Source organism: Mobula hypostoma, chromosome 2 (genome assembly GCF_963921235.1).
Source record: "Mobula hypostoma chromosome 2, sMobHyp1.1, whole genome shotgun sequence".
NCBI lineage: Eukaryota > Metazoa > Chordata > Chondrichthyes > Myliobatiformes > Myliobatidae > Mobula > Mobula hypostoma.
In genome coordinates, this window is record NC_086098.1 from 204408048 (window position 1) to 204435798 (window position 27751).

General features: G+C 39.0%; 1 protein-coding gene across 2 annotated transcripts in view; it reads left to right on the plus strand.

The window, feature by feature from the left end:
• Positions 1-19257, plus strand: part of helz2a (helicase with zinc finger 2a) — a 133672-nt gene extending 114415 nt beyond the window's left edge. For both annotated transcript variants that reach the window (XM_063041441.1, XM_063041440.1), the window contains 3 exons: positions 5113-5266; positions 8841-9008; positions 15882-19257. In XM_063041441.1, the coding sequence (XP_062897511.1) occupies positions 5113-5266; positions 8841-9008; positions 15882-15988 (429 nt within the window). In that variant the 3' untranslated portion in view covers positions 15989-19257. The remainder of the gene's footprint in view (positions 1-5112; positions 5267-8840; positions 9009-15881) is intronic.
• Positions 19258-27751: the final 8494 nt, after the last annotated feature.

Genomic DNA, 27751 nt, shown 5'->3' on the forward strand with positions numbered 1-27751 from the left:
ACAAAAAGTTAGCAGGCAAGACCAACAAGTAACTAAGAAGGCAAACGCCATGTTGCCTTGTCTTGCAAAGGTGTTGGAGTTCAAAAATAGGGAGATATTGTTCCCCACCCCTCCCCTCCTGTCTTCTCCTATCATTTCGGATCTCCCCCTCCCCCTACTACTACTTTCAAATCTCTTACTATCTCTTCTTTCTGTTCGTCCTGACAAAGGGTCCCGGCCCGAAACGTCGACTGTACCTCTTCCTATAGATGCTGCCTGGCCTGCTGTATTCACCAGCATTTTTTTTTGTGTGTGTGTGTTGCTTGAATTTCCAGCATCTGCAGATTTCCTCGTGTCTGAGATGTTGTTCCAGCTGTATAGGGTATTGATGAGCTCACATCGAAAATACTGTTCATTGTTTTGGTTATTTGCCCAACAGAGATAAGACAGTATTGGAGGCAATCCGAAGGAGATTCACTGGGCTAATTCATAGAATGAAAGATTTGTCGTATTGATAGAGATTAGACAGTTTGGATTTGTATTACTTGGAGCTGGGAAAAATGCTGAGCAACACTATAACATACTGAAAGGTCTTAACAAAATTGATATTTAGATGTTTTCACTCATGACAAAGTCATAAGCAAGGGAACAAAGTTACAAAATAAAGGGCCAGCCATTTAAAACTGAAGTGTGTAGAAATTTCTTCTCTCTGAGGGTTGTGATTCTCTGGAATTCTTTACCCCAGAGGGTAGTGGGGTCCACACCTACTCCTATTTTCTTGTATTCTTTTGTTTTTGTTTTTGGATTTTGTAAATTTCAAAAATAATCACTTTGTTGTTGACTAACTTGTTTTACCATTTATGTCACATAATAATTTATCTCCAAAAACAAGTCTTTCAAAGAGCTCCTGACTGGTGGCATCTCTTCAATCCCTCATGATATTTCATTTTCTCATCAAATTTTCAAGCTTTCAGATTTTATGTCTGTACTCGTCTAGTTCTAATTCGCCTGCAACCTTCAGAACAAAAGAATGAACCCCCGAACTCTGGTCACAAGAGGCTCTACTGATGCTGGAAATCTTGAGCAATACATAGGAGATGCTAGAGCTCAGCAGGTCAGGCAGCTTCTGTGGCAGGAGATCAACAGCAGTTGTTTTAGGCCAAGACATTGACTGCTTATTTCCTTTCATAGATGGGAGACACAACTGTGTGTGTTCTCCTATTCTGATATCTTATACACCATATTGTTTCTCTGCTTCTGGTGGCTATACCATATTCTACCTTTCCTCCAATAAGATGGTCCTTAGAACATGCTTCTTTGTTCAAGCTTTCGTTCCCACTCCGCCTTTGGCTTTCTTTCTCCCAATTCACCTGTATGAAATGCTGGGTGACATTTTTCCATAGTAGAGGCATCAAATATTGAGGGATAGATCAATTTATTCATTAATTCTAGGTTAAGGAGCTTACAGTAAGTTAATTAACTAGATCTTGCAAGTTAAAACAGTGAATAACTTCTGAAAAAAGCACTTTGTGGGTTAACTTTAGGTATAAAATTAGTGAAACATTAGGCAGGAGAAAAGAATGGTTTAGAAAATCTTCATACAGCAGAATATTCACTTAACATTCAATCGTCAGAAACCTCCTACACAGGTTACTGACAATTGAAGCCTTCTTCTGTATAATAAAAAAAAGGAATAACCTGATCTGGTGTATGAAGAAGAAATCCATCACATAAATATTTTTAGATACAAGTTGCTTGTAAGGATTCAAACTACTCCTTGCTTATACCACACCAACCTATGGGAGATCTTCTTTGGATCTACAACTGTGTCCCTAACCACCAAACCCCTCAACGAAACTCAAACCTACTACTCTGCACTTGCCAGTGACACTTTGGCTCTGTTCACAACAGAATATTCCTGAATGGGCTCAGTCAAAATCATGATCTGTCATTGCGTTCCATAAGCTTAATAAGTCCTTTAAAACCTTCACACACAACACGCTGGAGGAACTCAGCAGGTTGGGCAGCATCTGTGGAAAGGAACAGTCAACGTTTCGGGCCGATGCAGGGTCTCGACCCGAAACATTGACTGTTCATTTCCACGGATGCTGCCCGACTGTCCAGCGTGTTACGCGTGTTGCTTTGACCCCAGCATCTGCAGAATATTTTGTGTTTACCTTTAAAACCTTTGAGTGTGGGCCACTGCATCCCAGTGATCTGCCTTTAGTTTCTCTAATATTTTATCCCCTGTGATTGGGACTTTTACTAATTCTACCGTTACTTGAAATGAGCCCAGTTGTTTCGTTTAGGATAGTTACAGTATCCTCCATTGTGAAAAATGATGCAACCATGATTTAGTGATTCCTTTTATTAAATCACCAATAGTTTTCCAGAGATCTCACACTTAAACTTAGCCACATTCTTCCAATTCACATATGTATGGAAACTCTTACTTTACTGCTTATTTTGACATTCCATGCACTTTTCTTAAATCAAATTTCCCTGCTGTTAGGTGCATTTTAGTCTCTTGCTGTGGATCCTAAAAATTTCCAGTTCTCTGGCCTACCATCAGCCCTTGCCATTAAGCTCTATTCATCAATTTAACATTATTCTTGACCTCCTTTGTTGACAACAAATCGTGTCTCTGGAACCTCATGGAACATCTCTTCTTAATTAGGATAAATTCATGATGAGCACCATGGACCAGCTGTTTGTATAGCTGCCACTGTTAATATGTTAGCCTATCTCTTAGCTATTTTTCTCTAGTCCACCCTCATACCATAACAATTGCTCTTGCCATCTATTGCCTCTGTATCCTGATTTAACGCAATTGATGCTCTTCTTGACTTTCAACACTACCCTGTCTCCTTTCCCTGTTAGCCTGTCTCTTAGGAATATTGTATAACCCAAAATATAGAGCTGGGGTCACTCTGCCATCATATCTCCGTGGCAGTTAATAGACTGTATGCGGTGGTCCGTGATGTGAACTCATCTATCATATTGTGACTGCTATGTTTACTCTAACAAAGACCTTTTGGTTTTGAGTTTTGTAGTCCTCAGCAACTTAATTGTCTAATGAAATTTGAAGCTAAAAACAAGGCTTGGGAATTGAAGAAATAATTGTATTACACATTTTATGCATGCAAAAGATATTTGCTAGTGTCTGTCAAAATCATCTAACAAAGTAGTTTAATGCCATACAAGCAAGGGGAAGACAGTGAAGTGCTGTATCTTTCCATGCCTCCGTGACAGAAATAAGCTCGAATAGCTTTGCCGTTCTTTGCTTTCATTTGCAACCATATTCTGTGTACAAAATTATAAGAGGCACAGTGGATAGCCAGTGATGAGGGGTCACAGTTTGAGGATAAAGGGGAAGCCTTTTAAGACCGAGATGAGGAAAAACTTCTTCACACAGAGAGTGGTGAATCTGTGGAATTCTCTGCCACAGGAAACAGTTGAGGCCAGTTCATTGGCTATATTTAAGAGGGATTTAGATATGGCCCTTGTGGCTAAAGGGATCAGGGGGTACAGACGGAAGGCTGGTACAGGGTTCTGAGTTGGATGATCAGCCATGATCGTACTGAATGGCGGTGCAGGCTCGAAGGGCCGAATGGCCTACTCCTGCACCTATTTTCTATGTTTCTATGTTTTTCCCAAAGTGGAAATAGCTAATATGAGGGGGCATAATTTTAAGGTGATTAGAGAAAGTATGGGGGGGGGGGATGTCAGAGATAAGCTTTTCTACACAGAGTGTGGTGGGTGTGTGGAACGTGCTTTTACGGGTGGTGGTAGAGACAGATACATTGGGGACATTTAAGAAGCTCTTAGATAAGCACATGGAAGATAGAAAGATGGAGCGCCATGTAGGAGGGAAGGATAAGTTAAAAGGTTAGAAAAACATTGTGGGCCAAAGGGTCTGTCCTGTGCTGTAAAGTTCTATGTTCTGTTTCATAATATGCATACTCAGGGGTAGCATCTGATTAAAATACCTTCTCAGTGTGTGCACGCTTGTGAGAAAAGATGTGAAAAAACTGAAATCTATTCATCTGTAAACTCTGTCCATAGACTGACCAGTGAATGGCTGCATCAAAAACAGACTATTGGTGCTGTGACAACCTTAGGAGAAACAGTGCCTGTAAAAAGTATTTACCTCCCTTGGAAGTTTTCTTGTTCCATTGTTTTACAACATTGAATCACAATGGATTTAATTTGGCTTTTTTTTGGACACTGATCAACAAAACAAGACTCTTTCAAGTCAAAGTGGAAACAGATCTCTAAAAACTGATGTAAATTAATTACAAATATAAAACACAAAATAATTGAATGCATAAGCCATTCCTGTATAGCTTTGGCTTTATGCTTGGGGTCATTGTCTTGCTGGAAAACAAATCTTCTCCCAAGTCACAGTTCTCTTGCAGACTGCATCAGGTCTTCCTCCAGGATTTCCCTATACTTTGCTGCCTTCATTTTACCCTCTACCTTCGCAAGCCTTCCAGGGTTTGCTGCAGTGAAGCATCCCCACAGCATGATGCGACCACCAATATACTTCATAGTAGAGATGGTGTGCTTTTGATGATGTGTGGAGGGTCTTAGCCTGAAACTTGGCTTATACTTTTTTTCCATAGCTGTTGCCTGGCCTGCTGAGTTCCTCCAGCATTTTGTGTGTGTGGCTGCACCAGTGAAGATTTGGTGTGTCATATCAAAGGGGGCAAATACTTATGCAATTAATTCTTTTGTGATTTATATTTGTAATTGATTTAGATCACATTGTAGAGATCTGTTTTCACTTTGACATGAAAGAGTTGATCAGTGTCAAAAAAAAAGCCAAATTAAATCCACTGTGATTCGATGTTGTAAAACAATAAGACATGAAAACTTCCAAGGGGTGAATACTCTTTATAGGCACTGTATATCTATGGCACAAAACTAATGAAGGGATTTGATTATGACTAATAATGAAACTATATATACAAAAAGGATGAAGTGTTTATAAATATTAATCAGTATCTAGTATCTACTTCAATACTATTTGAAATACAGCAGTTGTTTTTATTATGTATAAATGCTTCAGTTAGTGTCTACTGTATTTCAGTGATATGTCCTTACTCTGTCTGTTTTTCTACCTGTGAATAGGTGAATATTGTGCATCAGTTATTACTCAGTAATATCAAACCAAGTGACATTGCAGTTCTGACACCTTATAATGCACAGGTGATTGAGATAAGTAAACTGTTCAAAGCAAAAGGAATTAAAGATGTCACTGTCTGTACCATCGTCAAAAGTCAAGGTATCAATATATGTCAACTTTGAATCATTTTGTATAAATTTATAACAATGTTTACTTTCTTCACAAAACATTTTTTCTGTAAATTATTTCAATTGTGTTATTCAGTAAATCTGTGTCCATCATGGTATTGTCCATCTCCTTATGCATTCTGCCACTGTTAACCATGGCATTGATTAGCAAGGTGCATAAGGGACAAGACATTAAAATGAGAGTGCAGCATCCACTAAAGATGGTGCATGTTGGTTAATGCTTGAATAGGTGGAACACTGCAGTTGGGGCAGGTGCTGGTTGTCATGCAGGAAGCTCTTCTGACCAAAGAACAAATAGGATGCACAAGATGGGAGAGAAGGGTCTCCAATATTTTCAGATATTATCCAGGTGATCTTTGTAAGAATGAGCTGTGGTAGAAGAAATGACTTCAATTCAAAGAGAGCCTGAATATCATTCAGGTTTGGCCCAGAGGATCTGCTGCATTACAATTAGAAGTTAAATGACTTCACATGGGTGGGCAAGGTCACTAAAATGCATGTGCAAAAGCAGTATTCCACTAACTTGTGTCAGACACAAGTTCATCATGACACCACCAGTCATCCCCCCCATCAATGATCTCTATTAGTGTCATACATAGTTTTTTTTTTCATCTTATCCTTCCAGCCTTAGCACAACTACAAGCTTCACAACTTGTACACAATGACAGCTGTTTAGCCATAGTAGCTGGGTCAAACATTTTCCATGGCACGCGGTGGCTTAATCCTGTCCTGGTGAGTGCATTAGGTGCTGCACAAGTAAAATCAGCAGGGGCTAATTGGAGGCATGTCAGAGAGAATTGCATGTTTGAACCCCTTGGATGTGATTGTGTAGGCCTTTTTAGTTGAATGTTCCTGAGAATGTGGTCAGTAGAGGGCTTGAAAGCATTGAAGATTATGGTATTCATCCTTAAATGTGTAGGAAGATTGCAGACATCAGGATAGGGAAGTTGGGAAATACACAACTGTCCTCATTGAGGAGTCAGCAATGGAAAAGAAGAGCAGATTCAAACTCTGGCAGTCAACGTCTCAGAGGATTCATTCTGGGTCCATAGGTGCAATCATGATGAAAGCTGGCCAGCAGCTATACTTCATTAAGACTTTGAGGAGATTTTGTATGTCACCAAAGACTCTAGCAGATTTCTACAGATATTCCATAGAGGGCATTCTGACTGGAATGGAGGCACCAATGGCCAGGATCACAAGTGGCTTCAGAGGGTTGTATATTCAACTAGCTCCATTTTGGGCACAAGCCCCCTCACCAGTGAGGACTTCTTTCAAAGTCAGTGCTCAAAAAGGAGGCATCCATCATTAAGGACCCTTACCAACCAGATCACACCCTCCTGTCTTTATTACTATCAGAGAAAAGGCACAGGAGCTTGAAGACCTCACTGAACATTTCAGGAACAGTTTCTTCCTCACTAGTTCTCTTTTGTGCCATGTATATATATTTATTTATTTTAATGTAACTTACAGTAAATTGTTTTGCCTGCACCGTGCTGCTGCCACAAAATAACAAATTTCATGACTTGTGTCAGGACAACAAATCTGATCTGTTTCCTTCTCACGTCACTCTGGCACCACACTCAGTTTTGATTCACAATCTGCAGTTTTATAATTATATACCTTCTTCTTGGATAGTCCCTTTGAATGAAGGGTGACTGATTCCACTCAGGTTTTACATGTTTTGACATGACTCATGAAGCTGTATGGGAACCATTGAGTACTGGTGCATCATTCTCTGCCCATGCTGAGAAGTGGCTGCTGAGTTATCAGAATGAGTACGAAATACAGTATACAGGGGACTTTTTCCTTGTGAATGGTGAGTCTGTAGTCAGGGGAAGTGAAATATGTAGTTGAAGCACACCAAAGGATGTCAGGCCATGTTAATGCAGGTGCAGTTAGTGACTTCAATTTGCCATTTGGCAGAATAAACTGACTGATGACTGGTGACCAGCTGTTCATTCCAAAATCATACTGTCTGCAGCTGGACTCTCCAGCCTAGAACTGTTCCACTGTTTCCTTTCTGAGTTTCCAGAAAATGGCATACTTTGCTCTGGAATCAGGAATCAATCTTATACAACTCTTCGTTCCTGCATTGTGTGCTCCTGTGTAATATATCAGTCATGGATTCAGCTTGGGAGGTAGAAGATTATTGCCCCTCCACTGCAATCACTTCAGATAGCAGTGGTGGAAGAGGAAGAGTTGTGTGCCTGAAACATTCAGCTGCAGACTACAGCATTACAGCATTCTAGCCCAGCTAGTTATCTAAGACTGACAGAGAGTGGGTGGGGAAAGTTGTATTGAAGCCAAGAACATTGCACCGCCGTAAATACATTCACTTCAATTCTCTTGCATTTACTTCTGCCTGAAAACAAATGGAGGGAAGATGAGACACTTAGGAAACCATTGCTAACATTGATCTCTACATCACATATGTTCAGCATCTAAACTTCCATGACAGTAGTTACATCTTCACTGACACTGTGAGACAGCCCCATTGGTTCAAGGGTTATAAGTTTCACTGTTAAAATTAGGAACAGACCATTCACATCATGCTTCTGAATTGTTCCAATGCAGCACTCAAAGCCCTAGCTCGTGTTTGGAGTTGGGCTCCATCTTCTCAGCCATTGCACACATGCCAAATTGAGAGCAAGCTGGCTGGTTTTCTTACTAGTTTCTGTTGTGTATTCAACTGCTTTTAAAGTCCAGGTTTTTAGAGTCAACGTCAGGCTTTCAACAACCGGTCTTGTGAGCATTCTGAAGTTAAAGTTTTGGTGTCCTACTTTTTGCCCTGTCTCCTGCATACATGCCCAGTGATTCACTATGTAGTTACCCCTTGCTCTCTTAAGTGCAAATTCTGAGATGCTGGATCTGAAGGTGAAGTTGAATGGCATTGTTTGTTCACAAAAACTGACATCATGTTCCTGGAAGTATTTGTACTGCATTTTAAAAGGTTATAGGAATCAGAAGGTGATGTGGAGCTGATGAATACTGTTGAGGTTTTTGATGCAGTGTGTAGGCTGTGATAGAATAGAAGGGAAAGGCGTGATTAGATGAGTAGGAACTCTGCACAAAGCCAGTACTGTAACTTCTCACTGGGAGTAATATTCAACATTCTCTCTGATCTCACCAAACACCAAAGTTTATGCATCATCCTCTTGCAACAGGGATGTGTGGATTCCTACTAGCTGTGTAATAATGTGTTCTCTTTGTCCAACAATGTACGTGTTTATTCCAGTTTCAAGGCCATGAACTAATGAGATTTAGAAAGCAGACATATTTACTGTCCTATAGCTGGGAGAAATGATAGAAATATGAACTCTATATCAATTCTATCACTACTGAGTTGGTGGTGCTTAAAAATAAAAGAGAAATTTTCGCAGCTTAAAATGCTTCACCTATTTGTAATGGCAGTATTGAATTTTTGACTTAGAAAAGTGAAAGTGAACCCAATCCAGCTGGCATGTTTACAACTGTTTGAGCAATAAACCTCAAATGACACTGCAAAATACTAAAACTTATGGCTGTTCTTTTTATATTCATAGGAAGCGAATGGCGTTATGTCATCTTCTCTGTTGTTCGATCTCTTTCAAAGAAAGATATTGACCCACAGCCTTCAAAATCCTGGCTGAAGCAACATCTGGGTTTTATCACCGATCCAAATCAAGTGAATGTTGCACTTACAAGGGCAAAGGAAGGCCTTTGTATCCTTGGTGAGCAAAATCTCAATTTGTTTCTCTGGAGAAACGTATTGTGAACTCTTTCTTATCCTGCATCTTGCAAGTAGGAAATAAACATTACAATTGATAGCAACACCAGCAAAATGCTGGAGGAACTCAGCAGGCCAGGCAACATCTAGGAAAAGAGTACGGGCCGAAACCCTTCGGCAGAACTCATGGAGGTTTTCGGCCCGAAAAGTAGACTGTACTCTTTTCCTAGATGCTGCCTGGCCTGCTGAGTTCCTCCAGCATTTTGTGTGTGTTGCTTGGATTTCCAGCATCTGCAGATTTTCTCTTGTTTGTGATTGCAATTGTTAGCTCTGTCATAGGTAAATGTCGGAGATTGATGATTTAAAACTGTGCTTTGCCCAGGAGCTTTGCCTGTTGATAAATAGCTATGGGTCTGTAAATTATGGACAAAACTATTGGACTACTTTATTAATGATGGATTGACTGAGCAGTTAAAAAATATAATCTGATATGCAAAAACCAAAATTGCTTAACTTGACCATTCTAATTGCTTGGTGCATGTAGAATGTAGATCTAATTTCTAACAAAGTAGTTGCTTTGTTCTAATTTCATATCACAGTAGAATAAGTGAATTTCATCAATAAGATCACACTATCCTGAGTCATACTCTCTGGAAAGATTGAGGGGAGTAAACCTAGAGGAAGACCTCGGCTTATGTACATCAAAAGCATAGCCAGGTGGCTACACATCGAGGAAATGGAAGTCATCCAAAAAACGAAGGATAGATCTATATGGAAAACCCTGGTCACCAAAGCCCGCATTGGATATGGTACCTAGACAGACAGACATCCTGAGTTTGGTTAGCTCTCTTCTTGAGTACCCGGCCTTTGCCTGTTTTCCTCACAGAAAGTTACCATCTGACTTTGGAGCTTTTCTGGGCAAAAGAGCTGGATTCTACACTTTCTTTGCAATGCACAACAAAGACGTGCAGTATAATTATAAAGGAAAAATAGTGAATTGATCCCCACTGTTGTGATAAGACTATAGTGATAAAATAGTCAACATATTTATAGCAAAACTGGTTAAAATTCTCTCTAGAATCTGGTCACAGAATCCTCTCAGGCGCATGCAGAAGGTGATTAGTGCCATCTAAAGGAACAACTAGGTTCTGCATGGTTAATGCAATTTAGTGGAAACCTTTTGGTAGTATGTGTTCTCTGCTGTGTGGTCAAGAGCAAAATTTTAGCTTGTAGTATTGAATGACTTATGAAGCTGAACTGAAGACATTATTTTAGAATTGCAACATTGAAATGTCATTTAAAGTGAAGATGTTATGTAGCTTGTTATGCTGCAGTGTGGCTGTTGCTAGAGTGAGAGACTGACAAGAAAAATTAAAACACAGAAAAATAGCTACATCCATTTTCCCTTCCCTTTAGGCCATCAAGGCCCAGGATGGGCAGTATTTATAGAATTAGTCATTAAGATTTAGTATCTGAAGTCTGAATAGATCTGTACTGATTTGTGTGACCTTCAGATAGAAGAACAAGGATGTTTTAGAAGGAGAGAAGAAAATTAAGTTTGATACAGGTGCTCAGACCAGCTGCTAGCTTATTGAAAATGTGCAAAAATATAATTAACTTGGGGTTGATGCCCCTTTCTGCGAAATCGCATTAGCAGAATGTTAATTGCTTTACAACGCTGAATAAGTTTACCAACCCCCTGAAGATCAATGGTGAACGTGTAAATCATTTTAAAAGAGAAAATTAGAATCCTTTGAAATATTTGTAGTGAAACTCCATCCAGCTAGTTTTATTGGCAAAAGAACTAGTCATAATCAGTTCTAAGTGCTTTCCATCTCCAGTAGCTGCTTTTCAACACTGACACCACCCTCCATCCCCTTAGAGAAGAAAAGCAGACTGATTTCATGGGGCTGACTTTCAGTCCTCATAGGTGCTTGAACCAGTGAGCAACCAGCAAGCTGCAATGCCTGTGCAGCTTGTTTGCTGATGTTTCAGATAAGATATCAAGGGCCCCAGGACAGATTAATCAAGATGATAACCATGAAGAATCTATTGGAAATCACCGATGTACCTGTGCAATATTCCACGTAGGCAGAACTTTGCTGATTTCCTGGAAATACTCAGCTGACCAAACAGCTTCAGTGAAAAAAAGAGGTAGAATTGACATTTCAGGTTACTTATCGACTCAGTATTTCTAATATTTATCGATAGGTTTCAACAGATACATTGAATGTCAGAGAAATGTACCCGGTATACATCCTGAAATTCTTTTTCTTTGCAGACATCCATGAAAACAGAGAAGTGCCCCAAAGAATGAATGACTGTTAAATTGTTAGAACCTCAAAGTGCCCCCACTCGCTCTCCCACACACAAGCAGCAGCAAAGCAATGACCCCCACCCCCACCAGCAAAAAAATAATGGCACCCTCCACTGAGTACTCAATAGGTAATAGACAATAGGTGCAGGAGTAGGCCATTCGGCCCTTCAAGCCAGCACCGTCATTCACTGTGATCATGGCTGATCATCCACAATCAGTACCCTTTTCCCGCCTTCTCCCCATATCCCTTGATTCTGCTATCTTTAAGAGCTCTATCTAGCTCTTTCTTGAAAGAATCCAGAGAATTGGCCTCCACTGCCTTCTCAGGCAGAGCATTCCACAGATCTACAACCCTCTGTGTGAAAAAGTTTTTCCTCAACTCCATTCTAAATGGTCTACCCCTTATTCTTAAACTGTAGCCTCTGGTTCTGGACTCCCCCAACATTGGGAACATGTTTCCTGCCTCTAGCGTGTCCAATCCCTTAATAATCTTATATGTTTCAATCAGATCCCCTCTCATCCTTCTAAATTCCAGTGTATACTAGCCCAGTCGCTCCAATCTTTCAACATATGACATTCCCACCATCCCTGGAATTAACCCAGTGAACCTATGCTGCACTCCCTCCATAGCAAGAATGTCCTTCCTCAAATTTGGAGACCAAAACTGCACACAGTACTCCAGGTGGGGTCTTACCAGGGCCTTGTACAACTGCAGAAAGACCTCTTTGCTCCTATACTTAACTCCCCTTGTTATGAAGGCCAACATGCCATTCGCTTTCTTCACTGCTTGCTGTACCTGTATGCTTACTTTCAGTGACTGATGAACAAGGACACCCAGATCTCGTTGTACTTCCCCTTTTCCTAACTTGACACCTTTCAGATAGTAATCTGCCTTCCTGTTCTTGCACCAAAGTGGATAACCTCACATTTATCTGCATTAAACTGCATCTGCCGTGCATCTGCCCACTCACCCAACCTGTCCAAGTCACCTTGCATTCTCATAACATCCTCCTCACATTTCACACTGTCACCCAGCTTTGTGTCATCTGCAAATTTGCTAATGGTACTTTTAATCCTTTCATCTAAATCATTAATGTATATTGTAAATAGCTGCGGTCCCAGCACTGAGCCTTGAAGTAACACATTCGTCACTGCCTGCCATTCTGAAAAGGACCCGTTAATCCCTATTCTTTGTTTCTTGTCTGCCAACCAATTTTCTATCCATGTCAGTACCCTACCCCCAGTACCATGTGCTCTAATTTTGCCCACTAACCTCCTATGTGGGACCTTATCAAAGGCTTTCTGAAAGTCCAGGTACACTACATCCACTGGCTTTCCTATGTCCATTTTCATAGTTACATCCTCAAAAAATTCCAGAAGATTAGTCAAGCATGATTTCCCCTTCGTAAATCCATGCTGTCTCGGACCTATCCTGCTACTGCTATCCAAATATGCTGCTATTTCATCTTTTATAATTGACTCCAGCATCTTCCCCACCGCTGATGTCAGACTAACTGGTCTATAATTGCCTGTTTTCTCTCTCCCTCCTTTCTTAAAAAGTGGGATAACATTAGCTACCCTCCAATCCGCAGGAACTGACCCTGAATCTATAGAACATTGGAAAATGATTACCAATGTGTCCACGATTTCTAGAGCCACCTCCTTAAGTACCCCGGGATGCAGACCATCAGGCCTTGGGGATTTATCAGCCTTCAGTCCCATCAGTTTACCCAACACCATTTTCTGCCTAATGCGAATTTCCTTCGGTTCCTCCATTACCCTAGGTCCTCTGGCCACTATTACATCTGGGAGATTGTTTGTGTCTTCCCTAGTGAAGACAGATCCAAAGTACCTGTTCAGCTCGTCTGCCATTTCCCTGTTCCCCATAATAATTTCGCTCGTTTCTGTCTTTAAGGGCCCAACTTTGGTCTTAACTAATTTTTTCCTCTTGACATACCTAAACAAGCTTTTACTATCCTCCTTTATATTCTTGGCTAGCTTACCTTCATACTTCATCTTCCTCCCCCCCCCCATATTGCCTTTTTAGTTATCTTCTGTTGCTCCTTAAAACTCTCCCAATCCTCTGGCTTCCCGCTCATCCTTGCTATGTTATACTTCCTCTCTTTTATTTTTATACTGTCCTTGACTTCCCTTGTCATCCACGGTCGCCTCTTAATCCCCTTAGAATCTTTCTTCCTCTTTGGAATGAACTGATCCTGCATCTTCTGTATTGTTAACACTCAAGCATACAGCAAAGCAACAGTACCCCAAAAACTACTCGTTCACTTGGTAATTTGACATACCACAGGTTCTTTCTCTCCCTAATAAGGGAAAACGAGGTGTCCCGTTTCACAGCGAGAGGGGAGACATAACAAACAACTCACTGATTTATGGTGCTGGAAGTCTGTTGCGTTGCTTTCCCCAGCTCTGTGCCCAGAGAGCCGGCACCAGAAAGGCGCAGCTGTCCGGACACACAACTCCTGGCAGCTAACCCACTGCTCCCGATGTTCCCTGTTCTCCCACGACGTTTCAGTCAGCACCAACCTTGAATCAGCTCATCTCCAGAGCCACACAAACTCAAAACCCTGAAGGCACGTTCGTCTTCCAGGCCGGGACCTTGGGGTATCAAAAAGTGGCCAGTCGTGAGGCCCTGAGAGTGGGTCCCATTTCCGCAAAGAACTATCTATGACTTTCCATTTACGACTTCAACCCTCCATAGTAATATAGTTTCACAAATTTCACCTTTACCTGTCCCCTTATTTGGGACATAGGCAACAGCAATATATACTAAGCTAGCAACTTTATGGAGGTTGCTTTTGAATTGATGCCCTCTTCCCTTCTTTCAAATACCTCCAAAGCACTGGGGCGTCCCGTTCTTCACCACATTCTTCTCTTAGTATTAAATCTTTATTCCCTTTTTTCAGGTGCTCTCACAATGCTGGTCAGTGGGGATGATTGAGAAAAACTACAGAAGAACTGATTAGAAAGTTATAATATATTTAGGAATTCCATGATGATGTTGGGGAATGGACATTGAAATACATGTGATACCAATGATTACTAAGATTCAATTTAAGTTTTTGTGCGCAGACTGAGAAATTACAAATACATGAATGCAGCAATTTTTTACCTTGACTTGAAAATAGTCTTGAATTCAAAAATATGTGTGTTCTTAAATAGGCTAAGTTAACTGTCCTACAGTTCTACTGTGGCACTTCCCCATATAAACAACAATGGCATCTTTGCTCGCTTGTTACCTTCAGATACCTGCAGACATATGTCAGCCATACTTTTCTCCTCCTCCATGTACATGAATGCCCTTGACGACAATGACTGCAGACATGGGAGTCAATTTGCATGTTAAACTGCCCTCTACTTTCTCCTCTATTATAACCTCTGATTTCTTAGAATGCGTGCTTGCCGTCCAGTGCTAAGCTGCAGTGGCCCCAATTAAACAGGCTACAAGGTCTTTGTATTCACCATTATCTTATCAGCTGTTGTTCCATGATCAAGTTTGTTTATATCTTGGTATTTAGTTCAATTCTAGGCCGAACTTTCAATTCTAGAATCTCTTGTCACCTTAGTGTCCTTTTCGAGTCTGGTAGCATCAACCCACATTAAAACAAATATGGATGAATACTTTCATTATTGCACCACTCACAAGACGCTGGAGGAACTCAGCAGGTTGGGCAGCATCTGTGGAAAAGATCGGTCGATGTTTCGGGCCGGAACCCTTCATCAGGACTGTAGAGGGAGGGGGCAGAGGCCCTGTAAAGAAGGTGGGGGGAGGGTGGGAAGGAGAAGGCTGGTCAGTTCCAGGTGAAAAACCAGTAAGGGGAAAGATCAAGGGGTGGGGGAGGGAAAGCAGGGAAGTGATAGGCAGGAAAGGTGAAGAAAGAATAGGGGAAAACACAATGGGTAGTAGAAGGAGGTGAAACCAAGAGGGAGGTGATAGGCAGCTGGGGGAGGGGGCAAAGTGACATAGGGATAGGGGAAGGGAGGGGGAGGGAATTACCGGAAGTTGGAGAATTCTATGTTCATACCAAGGGGCTGGAGACTACCTAGATGGTATATGAGGTGTTGCTCCTCCAACCTGAGTTTAGCCTTATCATGGCAGTAGAGGAGGCCATTTATGGACATACCTGAATGGGAGTGGGAAGCAGAGTTGAAGTGGGTGGCTACCGGGAGATCCTGTCTGTTGTGGCGGATGGAGCGGAGGTGCTCGACGAAGCGGTCCCCAATCTGCGTCGGGTTTCACCGATGTAGAGGAGGCTGCATCGGGAGCACCGGATGCAATAGATAACCCCAACAGACTCACAAGTGAAGTGTTGCCTCACTTGGAAGGACTATTTGGGGCCCTGAATGGTGGCAAGAGAGGAGGTGTAGGGACAGGTGTAGCACTTGCACTTACAGGGATAAGTGCTGGGTGGTTCCTCCAGCGTGTTGTGAGTGTTGCTTTGACTCCAGCATCTGCAGATTATTTTGTATTTATAATTCATTATTGCACCACTTGGTGATTTCAATGAGCATTTAACTGAACCTTTTTCTGCTGTCCTTTAGGAAATGAGCATTTACTGAACTGTAGTTATCTCTGGAAGCATTTGCTGGCACATTATAAAGAGAAGAATAGTTTTGTGGATGCAGAGCAAATTTGTGTGAGAAGATGATTATGGTTTAACACCCAGCCAAAGGATCCAAGACTTTTCAAACTATCTGAAAATGTTAAAAATTACACAAGACAGCTTTTTGTTTCCAGTTCTGTTCTTGCAATATGATTTATTATGTTTCCTTTTACTTCTGTACCACAACTGAAAGTGATAGTTCATTTAAAGTTTTAATCAATCATTATCTCATGCTTTCTTAGTGCAATTATAGAGAAGTCTAAATTTATTCAGATTTTAAACACAAGAGATTATTATTCAGATTAAGTAATCTGAATTGTTTAGACCATAAAACCATAAATATTGGACCAGAATTAGGCCATTTGGCCCATCAAGTCTGCTCTGCCTTTTCATCATGGCTGATCCATTTTTATAGAGAATTCCAAATTTAAATTTAGAGTTCAGGTAATTCAGATTTTATTGTCTTTGGTCATGAATATATTTAATGCAGATTTTTCAAAATAAGAAGCATTTTATAACTTGGATGCAATTTTATAAAAAAAAGTTTAGATTTTAAAAATACATTGTATGTTGTGAATCTTTTTTATTCAGAAGCACATGTAGCACTTTTTGCTTAGAATTGAATGTAATCTGTAATATGTGAACTGATTTACTACATTCCTAGCTTTTTAAAGTCAAGAAATTGTCTTCATTTTTATGAGCAAATAAAATGGCAGTGTAACATTGCAATTAAACAACTTAATTAGAAATCAAACATTTTAATTCCAGGTGTTTTGAAAATACATTTCATTTTAATCTTTTAAAGTATGTTTTTTTTACCAAAGCATATAATCTATAAACTGGATTGTATATTTTAAGTGAAATTGAGTGCTTTTCCTTGTGTGTTTTGCTTTTGACTTTCATTGTATCATTTAATTAAGTACATTTCCAGTTTTGTGGTAAAATTCTACCAAAGTACATTTTAGGAATAGCTTTCTTAAAAATCAAAGAATTAATACTGGTTAAAAAACATAATGTTACTAGATCTGGGAAATAAGATGGCAGATGTTGCTAATTAATTACTTAATGATACAACAATTTGCTTACTTAAAAGTCTGTCTTGTGATACAATGTTACAATGGCCTTTCATTGTAAGGGATGTTTAGCCATGGGAAATGGTGAAAATGTTCAGTGGGTTAAGCAGCCTTGTGGTTGGGATTATTGTCATCGATCATCAGGAATATGAAGCAACTTTAGTTTTGAGTTTTTTTTATGTGTTTTAATTCTAAATGAAAACAACTTTAGGTTAATTAAACTAGAATAGGAGGATGCTGCTTGGTTTAAGTATTTCCAGCATTGGAGCTTTTTGGGCTTTCATTATGTAGCAATAAGAATATTTATCAATGTGTAAACTCCATTGTTAAATGACTAGTATATTTGTCCATCTAAGCTTACTGTGATGTTTTCTGTATATTATAGCATTCCTTTTGCTCAGGGAAAGGTTAGAAATTTGGAAGTTTTCTCTTTCGATGTGTTTGTCTACAGATGTACCTATTGAACATTTTATTTCCTCTATTGATTGACATCCAAGACCTCTTCTTGCATTTGAATAAGGCTAGAAAGATAATTCTCTGTAGATAATCATATTTCTCAATGCGTACTGTTGAACTCGTACATAAAATGAAAGCTTCCCCATCGTATCTGTCAGCTCCTTGATCTGATTTTCTCTAATTCAACACAATATGTCTTTGGGAAATATTTTTGAGAACTGAAGTTGCCATATTTTTATATTATGTTTCTAAAATTCTTCATCTAATACTTTTGAATAAGTCCCTTTTTATTAAAAACTTTACATTTCCTGATCAATGTCCATTCAATACCTTAATCCTTCTGCAGATGAAAGGGTGATCTATCTATTTTTAAGTCAATGTTAATGCATTTGATCATTTGATTTTAAGCTTGAATGTGCTGACAAATACATGATTTTGTATTATTGCTGAAAAAAAAATCTGTCTTTATGTTTTTGAAATCTGATTACTGTTAGCAGCCGGATGAAGTTACTTCGCAAGTTCCTGACTTCATAGTGTATTAAACTACTCGAATGTTAGAATGAAGGGATCAGCAAACAGTCCCTGGTTCATTTTGTAATCTAAATTTTAATTCAGCACCAGAGCTGATTGTTGGATATTTACTATTTCAGTAGTATTGTAGATACATTTTTTGATTATGCATTCTTGTTCATTTATATAATTAATTACATTTATATGTAAAACTACATGAATCGCATGCTATCATGTGATACGTGCACACCTCACCTAAAGTAAAAAATGAAGTACACGACTTTTCTCCCAACTTCCTTGTTTTGCTTTCAATTAGTTTTAATGTTTTCAGTTACAAAACATAATGCTGATCATTCTTCTTTCTTATTGCAAGGAAAAGTGCATAATCACCACTTGATTCTAACCCCTTTTCAGGGCTTCAATTGACCTAATCATCATGTACTAAAAAGGAGTGTCAATTTAAAGACAGTCCTTATAACCTTTAATCTTTATTTTAAAAAAATTGAAACTACTGTTTTTATTCTGGTTTTCCATAAAATACCTCTTCAAGGTTGATTAATTACTTTTAAAAATAGAGGTGGTAAAATGATTCCAAGTTTTTCTGAAGTTCTTTATTTTAGAACAGGTCAGCCAACTCACTCATCAATGGTACTTTCATGATGGGAGAGATTGTCAAGACTTTCTTACACCCTGGAGGTTTGATTGAGCTTCTCTGTTCCACATTTCTCTGGGCACTGACATGTGTGGAACATTTTTAGGTGCAAATATAATCTATAAGTTAAAGCACGAGGGTTAAGTGCATTATAATGAACTGAATCAATCATGTCTTTTACGCGTGTTCTTTGTTTCTTTGGTAATTTATTGTTTTAATGTGCTTTTTAAGTGCAGAAGTCTATGTCTACATCCAACAACCTATATTTTATACATTGCTGTGATTTGAAGCCTTTTAGAATTTTTGTCAGTCTACTTAGTAATAATTTGGTGGTGATAAATTGAGATGCAGATATGTTTTTGTATTGTAAAGAATTATTTTTAAATATTGTTGCAATATGCATTCCTGCAATAATATAATTTGAAATCTTTGGTAAATTTGGGTAGATTTTTGTAATATAATTTCTTACTGTATCTCTTTGTTACAGGGCTCCCCAATATTTTACTTAGGAATTAATAACATTGGAATCAATTTTGTTCTAAAACAATGTTTTATCCATTCTATATTCTTGCTAAAAATAATCAATTTTGGGGTTTTCTTTTTTTACATTTAATAAAGAATAAATGAATAGTAATGTGGATTCAGATGCCTTTCTTTTTGATTATGCATTTAATCTTAATTCTCTGTATTTACATTTTTAATTTATAATTCCCAACTTCCCTACATTTGGCTCCATAACAAGAAAAATACCACAAAAATTCTCAACATGATGGAAAAAGTACATTTCATAGAGTGTGTTGGACATAAAAAGTAGGTAGTGGGGTGGAGTGGGGGGATGTGTAGTGAAAGAGGACTAGGGGATGTACAAGATAGCTTTGGCAAGGGTGTGAAAGCAGCTGAAGAAATGACTGGGATACCAAGGAAATGGTCAAACTTCCCAGGGCAGGGAAAAGAATTATTGGAGAACATATAGTGGAGATAACGGGGAAAGAGAGAGTCAGGTGAGTATGAGAATATCAAGTAGACAATTGATGAGATCATAATAAGATCAGAGGTAGAGCTCCTAAGTTTGATGGTACGAGTCTTTGTTAATTCTAGAATCTCTTACCTAACTTGTACATAAAATGAGACTCATTATATTTAATATATATATATTCCAGAACTTTTCTAGTTACCAATTTATCTCGGTACTACTTAAATCTATTGTGTAATATTTTGGGAGAGAGAAAGTTTAAATTGATATTTGACAAATTTAGAAGAACTGGATTAAAAATGTACAACTAGCCAGATCATTGGGTGGAGATGTGAATTTTTTCTTGACTTGGCGAGCATAATCCTGATTGGGCCAGTGGTTGACTGAAATTTTTGGTAACTGGTTGAACTTGTTTTCTCTAAATGCTTGATCCACTTGTAAATTCAGACCAACAAAGACTTAAGTTATCAACTTGTCCCAGTGAATATTGGAGAAGTTCCTTTTTTGTTTGTCCATATTTTCATCTTGGTACCCGGAGAATAACTCATGACGCAGCTTGTGATCTGTTTATCCTGAAACAGTTCCTGTGAATGGTGACTTGGAAATCTAAGGCTGAACTCTCTTCGGTATCACTGGATGAAATTAGAAGGGATTGTGGCTAAGGGTTCATGAAAACTGGACTCTGCCCTCTCATTGCCTGACTTGAATTTTCTTCCTTTTTTTTTAACCAGATGAGACCATTGTTGCATGATCCTATCCCTTTTAACAAATTTAAATTACGTACTTATTCTTAGGTCAGCACTGAATGCCTGTTTCAAATTGCCCTCAGGAAATGGGAGTAAGCTGCTTCATTGAAATCAGAAAGACATAGCCAGATACAGGACAGAAATAGGCCCTTTGGCCCATTGTGTCCATGCCAACCATCAACAACCAATATACTGTAATCATGTTTGCTATCCCTACTTTCTCAGCAGATTCTACCACAAATCTACACACCAGGGACAATTTAGTGTCCAATCAACCTTCCAAAAACCAAGTCTTTTAGTTGTGGGAAGATGAAGGACCTGGAGGAAACCCATACAGTCACAGGGAAGACGTGCAAACTCCAAACAGCCAACATCCAAGGTCAGGATTGAATGTGGCTCTCTAACACCACGAGGCAGCAATCTACCAGTGGAGCTGCTGTACTACCCAATGTGGTGGCTTTCTATTTGCTATTTCCTCCAGGGCTTTGACCTAATTTGGACTGAACATTAATTGAGTCCACATCAGGATGGTATGTGGCTTAGAAAATGTTTTGTTTTTCATTCATTTACTGCCCTTGCGTTGGTAAGTCAATGCATTCACGCGAGGTGTTGTAGAAGAAGCATGTGGACGTTGGTACACTCAGTGGCCACTTTATTGGCTACCTCCTGTACTGAATAAAGTGGCCACTGAGTGTATGTTCATAGGCTTCTGCTGCTGTAGCCCAATCACTTCAAGGTTTGACTGTTGTATGTATTATGTTGATTACTTGAGTTATGGTTGTCTTCCTGTCAGCATAAACCAGTCTAGCCATTCTTCTCTGACCTCTTTTATTAATCAGGCATGTTTGCCCACAGAACTGCTGCACACTGGATGGTTTTTGTTTCTTGCACCAATCTCTGTAATCTTTAGAGACCGTTGTGCATGAAAATCCCAGGAAATCAGCATTTTCAAACAATGCCCTCTGGCACCAACAATTATTTCACAGTCAAAGTCACTTAGATCACATTTGGAACATTGAGAAACATAGAAAACCTACAGTAATGTACAGACCCTTTGGCCCACAAAGCTGTGCCGAACATGTACTTACTTTAGAAATTACCTAGGGTTACCCATAGCCCTCTCTAGTTTTCTAAGCTCCATGTACCTATCCAAGAGACTGTTACAAATGTTTGTAAAAGACCCTATTTTATTGACTTCCACCACCATTGCTGGCAGCCCATTCCACGCACTCCCCACTCTCTGCGTAAAATCACTGACCTCTGACATCTCCTCTGTATCTACTTCCAAGCACCTTAAAACTGTGCCCTCTTGTGTTAGCCATTTCAGCCCTGGGAAAAAGCCTCTGACTATCCACACGAACAATCCCTCTCATCATCTTATACACCTCTATCAGATCGCCTCTCATTCTCTGTTGCTCCAACAAGAAAAGGTCAAGTTCACTCGACCTATTCTCATAAGGCATGCTCCCCAATCCAGGCAATATCCTTGTAAATCTCCTCTGCACCCTTTCTATATTTTCCACATCCTTCCTGTAGTAAGGTGACCAGAACTAAGCACAGTACTCCAAGTGGGGTCTGACCAGGGTCCTATATAGCTGTAATATTACAGTCTGGCTCTTGAACTCAATCCCATGGCTGATGAAGGCCAATACACCATATGCCTTCTTAACTGCACAGTACTTTTGAGTGTCTATGGACTCGGACCCCAAGATCCCTCTGATCCTCCACACTGCCAAGAGTCTTATCATTAATACTATATTCTGCCATCATAATTGATCTACCAAAATGAACCACCTTACATTTATTTTTTTTTTAATTTTATTTTTATTTGGATAAGGAATTCACAATTATCATGTACTTTTTTCACACATATAACCTTTTCCATTTTTTTATATGTATAAAACTACTATTATTTATACATTCTTAAGTACACATTGAGATGATATAAAAGGAAAATAAACATTTAAATAGATAATTATGTACTGTGGTAAATCTAACCTATTAGGCTAAGTAATGAAATTAGTTGTTAAGAAAAATGGTAATAATAGTTTCCATACAACCCTTCTGGACCATTTCCACTGGTCCAAAATGTTGCATACAAGCCTATATACCAACCATTGTAGGTGTTTATATCCCAATTTGTTCGTGCTTGTTCCTGCCCGCAGACATAATTATCCAATCCCTATGTACTTATTTACTTAATTTTTTCATTTTTTTTTATCCCTTTCCCAAATCTTTCCCTTTACTTGTGTTAATTCTCTATTTTCCAAAAAAAAAACAAACATTTAGACTAGGGGTGCTTACGTTAGCAATATTACTGTGTTGATGAGAAGAGCAATATAAATCATTAGGAGAGTCATCTAAAGTCTGCTCGCATTGGGGTTATATATTCAATCCATTTATTCCAGATTTGATAAAGTGTTTCTTTTTGAGTTCTCAGGGAGTAAGTCAACTTTTCCATTTTAAATATTTCCAAGATAATTTCGTACCAATCTTCTAATGTAGGTGGTATTGGATTTAGCCATTTTCTAGTGATTGATTTCTTACTTGCCGCTAAGAGGGCCTGCAGCAACTTTATATCTTCCTTCTGTTCAAGGAACAATACATGCCCCAAATAGAGCATCTCAAAGTTCAGAGGTATCTGGGACCTAAGTACCTTAACTAATGTTCTATGAATACCTCCCAAAATAGACTTAATTTAGGGCAATCCCAGAAAATATGAAAATGATTTGCCTCCTTGGAGCCGCACCTTCTCCAACACATCACGTTTGTATCTTTATATTTTTCCTGATATGGGGTCTTGAAGTATCTTATAATGTTTTTCCAACAATGTTCTCTCCAAGTCAAAGAATTAGTCGAGGACCACTGAAAGCTGCAGATTTTCCCCCAAGCCTCCTCTGAAAGTACCAACCCTGCTTCTTTCTCCCACTTCTCTTTAATATACAGTGTATTTACATTTTCAGCATGGGAGAGTGCATTATATAGGCGAGAAACTGATTTACTAGGTATTGAACTGCAAGCCGAATTCAGAATCTTGAAAAATTCTAATTCTACTGTTGATAGGTCTGTATATCTACAACTCTGGTTAACATAGTTTCGTATTTGAAGGTACCTAAAAAAGTCATTATGTTCTAGGCCATGTTTGTCCTGCAGGATTTGGAAACTTTGTAATACTCTTTTATCTATAAATGAGAGGTAGGTTGTAAGACCTTTCTTTATCCATAGCTCAAATCTTTTATCTCCTCTGTTGGGAAGGAATTCGGTATCATATGCACACCATCTAAAGAGTTTTAACATGTTATTAATTCCACATGAATTAACCACCTTCTGCCATACTTTTAGTGTAAGATTTATCCAAGCATTATTAAATTTTTCCAACTGGGCCATCAATCCTTTGTCAGCTATTGAGGCCTGAAGAGGAAAACTGTCAACTAATCCAAATTCTATTTCCTTCCATCTAGCCTTATATTCCCTATTACACCAATATAACAGAGGGGTTATCTGTGAGGCATAAAAATAATTTCTCAGGCAAGGAAGAACCATACCTCCTCCTTCCTTCCCTAACTGTAAGGTGTTATATCGAATTCTAGGTTTCCTTCCTTGCCAAATGAAGCGGGAAATCCATTTGTCCCATTCCCTGAATTGATTATCATCCACCTCCACTGGTAAAGTACGGAAAAGATATAAAAGCCGAGGAAGAATATTCATTTTTATAGTATTTATCCTTGAATTTAAACTTAAAAAGGGGGTAAGATTCCATCTATGCATATCTGCTTTTATCTCTGAGATTAGTGGCCCATAATTTACCTGTGACAGTGTTGAAAGATCCTTCGGCAGGGTTATTCCTAAATATTTTAATGATTTAGCTTCCCACTTAAGATCGTATGTATCCTGCAATTTTTTTGGATGGTGTATAATTTAGGGACATAACCTGCGTTTTCTTTACATTTATTTTATAACCTGATATTTTCCCAAAGTCATCCAACAGTGTAAACAATCCTATAAATGATTTTTCTGGTTCACTCAGATAGACCAAAACATCATCTGCGAATAACGCCACTTTCTGTTCAATCCCTGCCACCTTGATACCTTTTACGATTTCGCTCTGTCTTATTAGTTGGGCAAGTGGTTCAATATATAGCGCAAAAAGGAGAGGAGAAATTGGGCATCCCTGTCTAGTGCCTCTCTCTAAAATGAAGGAGTCAGAGAGGTCCCATTTATCTTAATTCGGGCTGTAGGGCTGTCATATAGAGTCTGAATTACTTTAATAAACCTTTCTTGAAAGCCGAATCTTCCTAACACTCTGTATAGGAATGCCCAACTAACCGAATCAAAAGCTTTCTCAGCGTCCAATCCTACTACCATTGTCTCTGCCTCGTTCTTATTAACCTGATCTAATATGTGCAGAGTTCTCCTTATGTTGTCCTGTGTTTGTCTTTGTTGAATAAATCCAGTCTGGTCTAAATGGATTAGGCCAGGTAAAAGCTTTTCCAATCTGCGCGCTAATATAGATGTAAATAGTTTGTAATCTAAATTAAGAACACTAATTGGCCGATAATTGCCACATTCTAGTTTATCTTTACCCTCTTTAGGAATAACTGAAATAATCGCTTCTCTCCAGGAAGGTGGAGTTTCTCCTCTCTGCAAGATCCAATTAAAGGTATTAAGTAGTAATGGGGCTAACTGTGTCTTCAGGGACTTGTACCACTCTGAGGTAAACCCATCAGAACCCGGGGACTTTCCAGCCTTTAACCTAGAGATGGCCACATTCAGTTCTTTTGACAGTTACTGGTTCTAATAAACTTTCATTTTGTAAATCTGTAAGTTTAGGTAGATCTAAAAAATTCAATACACTGTCTATATAGGGCTCATTGGGGGCCCGGGGTTGGGAGTACAGCTCTCGATAATATGTTTCAAAACTCTCTTGAATTTTCCCTATTGTACTCTCCACAAGCTTTGTCTTTGGATTCTTTATTTTATCAACTGTATTGTCTGCTTGTTGTTTTCGTAATTTATATGCTAATAATCTAGCTGATTTACCTCCTACTTCATAATTCTTTTGTCTCAGGTAAAGAAAATTTCTTTGAGTTTCCAACGTATAAATATCATCAATTTCACTTTGCAATTTCCTAATTTCCTGTTTTCGATTTGAATTACTTTTGTTGCTATCTACAACTTGAAGTTGTTTTAATTTTCCTTGATGGTCTGCTAATTTTTGTGCATTGATTTTTTTCATGTGAGTAGTAATGGAAATAATTTTCCCTCTCAGTACAGCTTTCAACGTATCCCATAAAATCACTGGTGATGTTTCTCCCGTGTCATTAAGGTCTAGATATTCTTTGATTTCTCCCCTTAATCTCTCCATTACTTTCGGGTTATTGAGTATATGTGAGTTTAGCCTCCATAGTGTTTTCCTCATTTTCCTTTCCAGGATTAGAGACATAGAGACTGGGCTATGATCCGACAGATCAATTGTTGCAATATTACAGTTTTTTATCCTGAGTCTATCTGTATTAAAGATAAAGAAATAGTCTATCCTTGAATAGGCTGAATGAGGGAAAGAGTAATATGTATAATCTTTACTAGTAGGGTGTAATGCCCTCCAGACATCTATAATTCCCAACTCCTCCATCAATGAATTCACTTTCCGAGTCAGAGGTTTATTCTGAGTAACTATTCTTGAAGAATCTAATATAGGATCTAATCTAATATTAAAATCCCCTCCACAAATTACTACCCCTCGAGAACTGACCATTAGGTCAAAAATGTGTCTATAAAATGACCATTCACTTCCTGGAGGAGCATAAACATTCAGCAATGTTATTTCTGTACCTTCTATTCTTCCTGTGATTTTTACAAACCGTCCTTCTTTGTCTCTAGTCTCTGAAATATGTTCATAATTAAGAGTACTTGATATTAAAGTAGCTACCCCTCTTTTGTGACTCAATTTATATGATGAATAAAATACATGCTTAAAGCCCATTCTTTTTAATTTTCCATGTTCAGATTGGCTCATATGTGTTTCCTGGAGGAAAACTATTTGTGCCCTCTCTTTTTTCAATTTAGACATAATCTTATTTCTTTTAATTGGATTCAAAACCCCATTAACATTATAGGAAATTATTTTTACCAATTCAGTTTGCATTTTTCTCTAGTAGAAAAAAAGCACTCTCCTTTTCTAACCAAACAGTAAGCAATCCCTTCTCAACAGTAAACCAAGACATATAACCACATCCTAGACATTTCTGAACGTATAACATTTGAAAATTTTCCCCGACTTCCCACAGTGAGGCCTGAGCACCGACCCGCCTCAGTTCAGAGGGATAACCTCTATCTTCACCCTGTGTTAGAGGGCCCTCAGCAGTTTGAATAATCATAGAGAATTTTCTCCTATTTATGTCTCGACCATATTCCTATCATTCAAATTATTCCGCCTAGTTTATTTTCAGTTACCAGTTTTCATTTTACTTTTAAGTCCGATTTACTCTTTTCAGTCATTTCTCTTAATTAATCTGTATTCTCTGTACATTCGCGTCTGAATATTTGCAGCTTTTCCTTGTAGTTTGACACTCTGGTTCGAGTGGAGCGTCCTCGCCCCACTAACTGCCACGACTTCTGCCAAATCCTCTCCAGTAGCGACTCCGGTTGGGTGATAACTTTAATAGGTAGTCCCCGGTCCGCCAGGTCCAACGTTGCCTCCTCCACTGTAGCGTAAGTTTTTGTCCCTTCGTCGTAAAAGACTCTCAGCCGAGCTGGATACAGGGTCTGGAATCTGATGTTGTTTTCCTTCAGGACTCTCCGTGTTTCCGTATATTCCTTCCGTCTGGCAAGAATCCCCGGTGCGTAGTCGTGGTCTAAATTGATTTTGCAGTTGTTCCACATGAAACCTTTCTTTTGCCATGCTCTTTTAAGCACCTCTTCCTTTGTTCTGTAACTGAGAAATCTGATCAGAATCGATCTGGGCTGGGCGCCTGCCGGAGGCTGTGGTGCCAACGTGCAGTGAGCCCTTTCTATCTGTAGGTCTTTTGCGGCCGGTATATCAAGGTTCTTTCTAAGCAGCTTCTCCACGAAGGGAATCATCAATCCGGGTTTACCTTCGGTTCCTTCGGGAACTCCGTAGATCCTCACATTTTCCCTTCTCGAGCGGCCTTCTTGATCTATTAGTTTCCACTGGAGCTGGTCTTGTAGCTTCAGCATTTCTGCTATCACTTCCTCGGCGTTTTGTAGCTTCTCTTCAATTCCAACAATCCTCGCTTCGGCTTCATCTATCCACGAGTTAGTTTTTACTATTTCTCCTTTAATATCTTCCAGCTGTTTGCTGTTATCTTATCGGAACTCGCGAATCTCTCCGAGAATCAAAGACAGAGTCACCGATTCCCCCTCATTATCTCCGTCCTG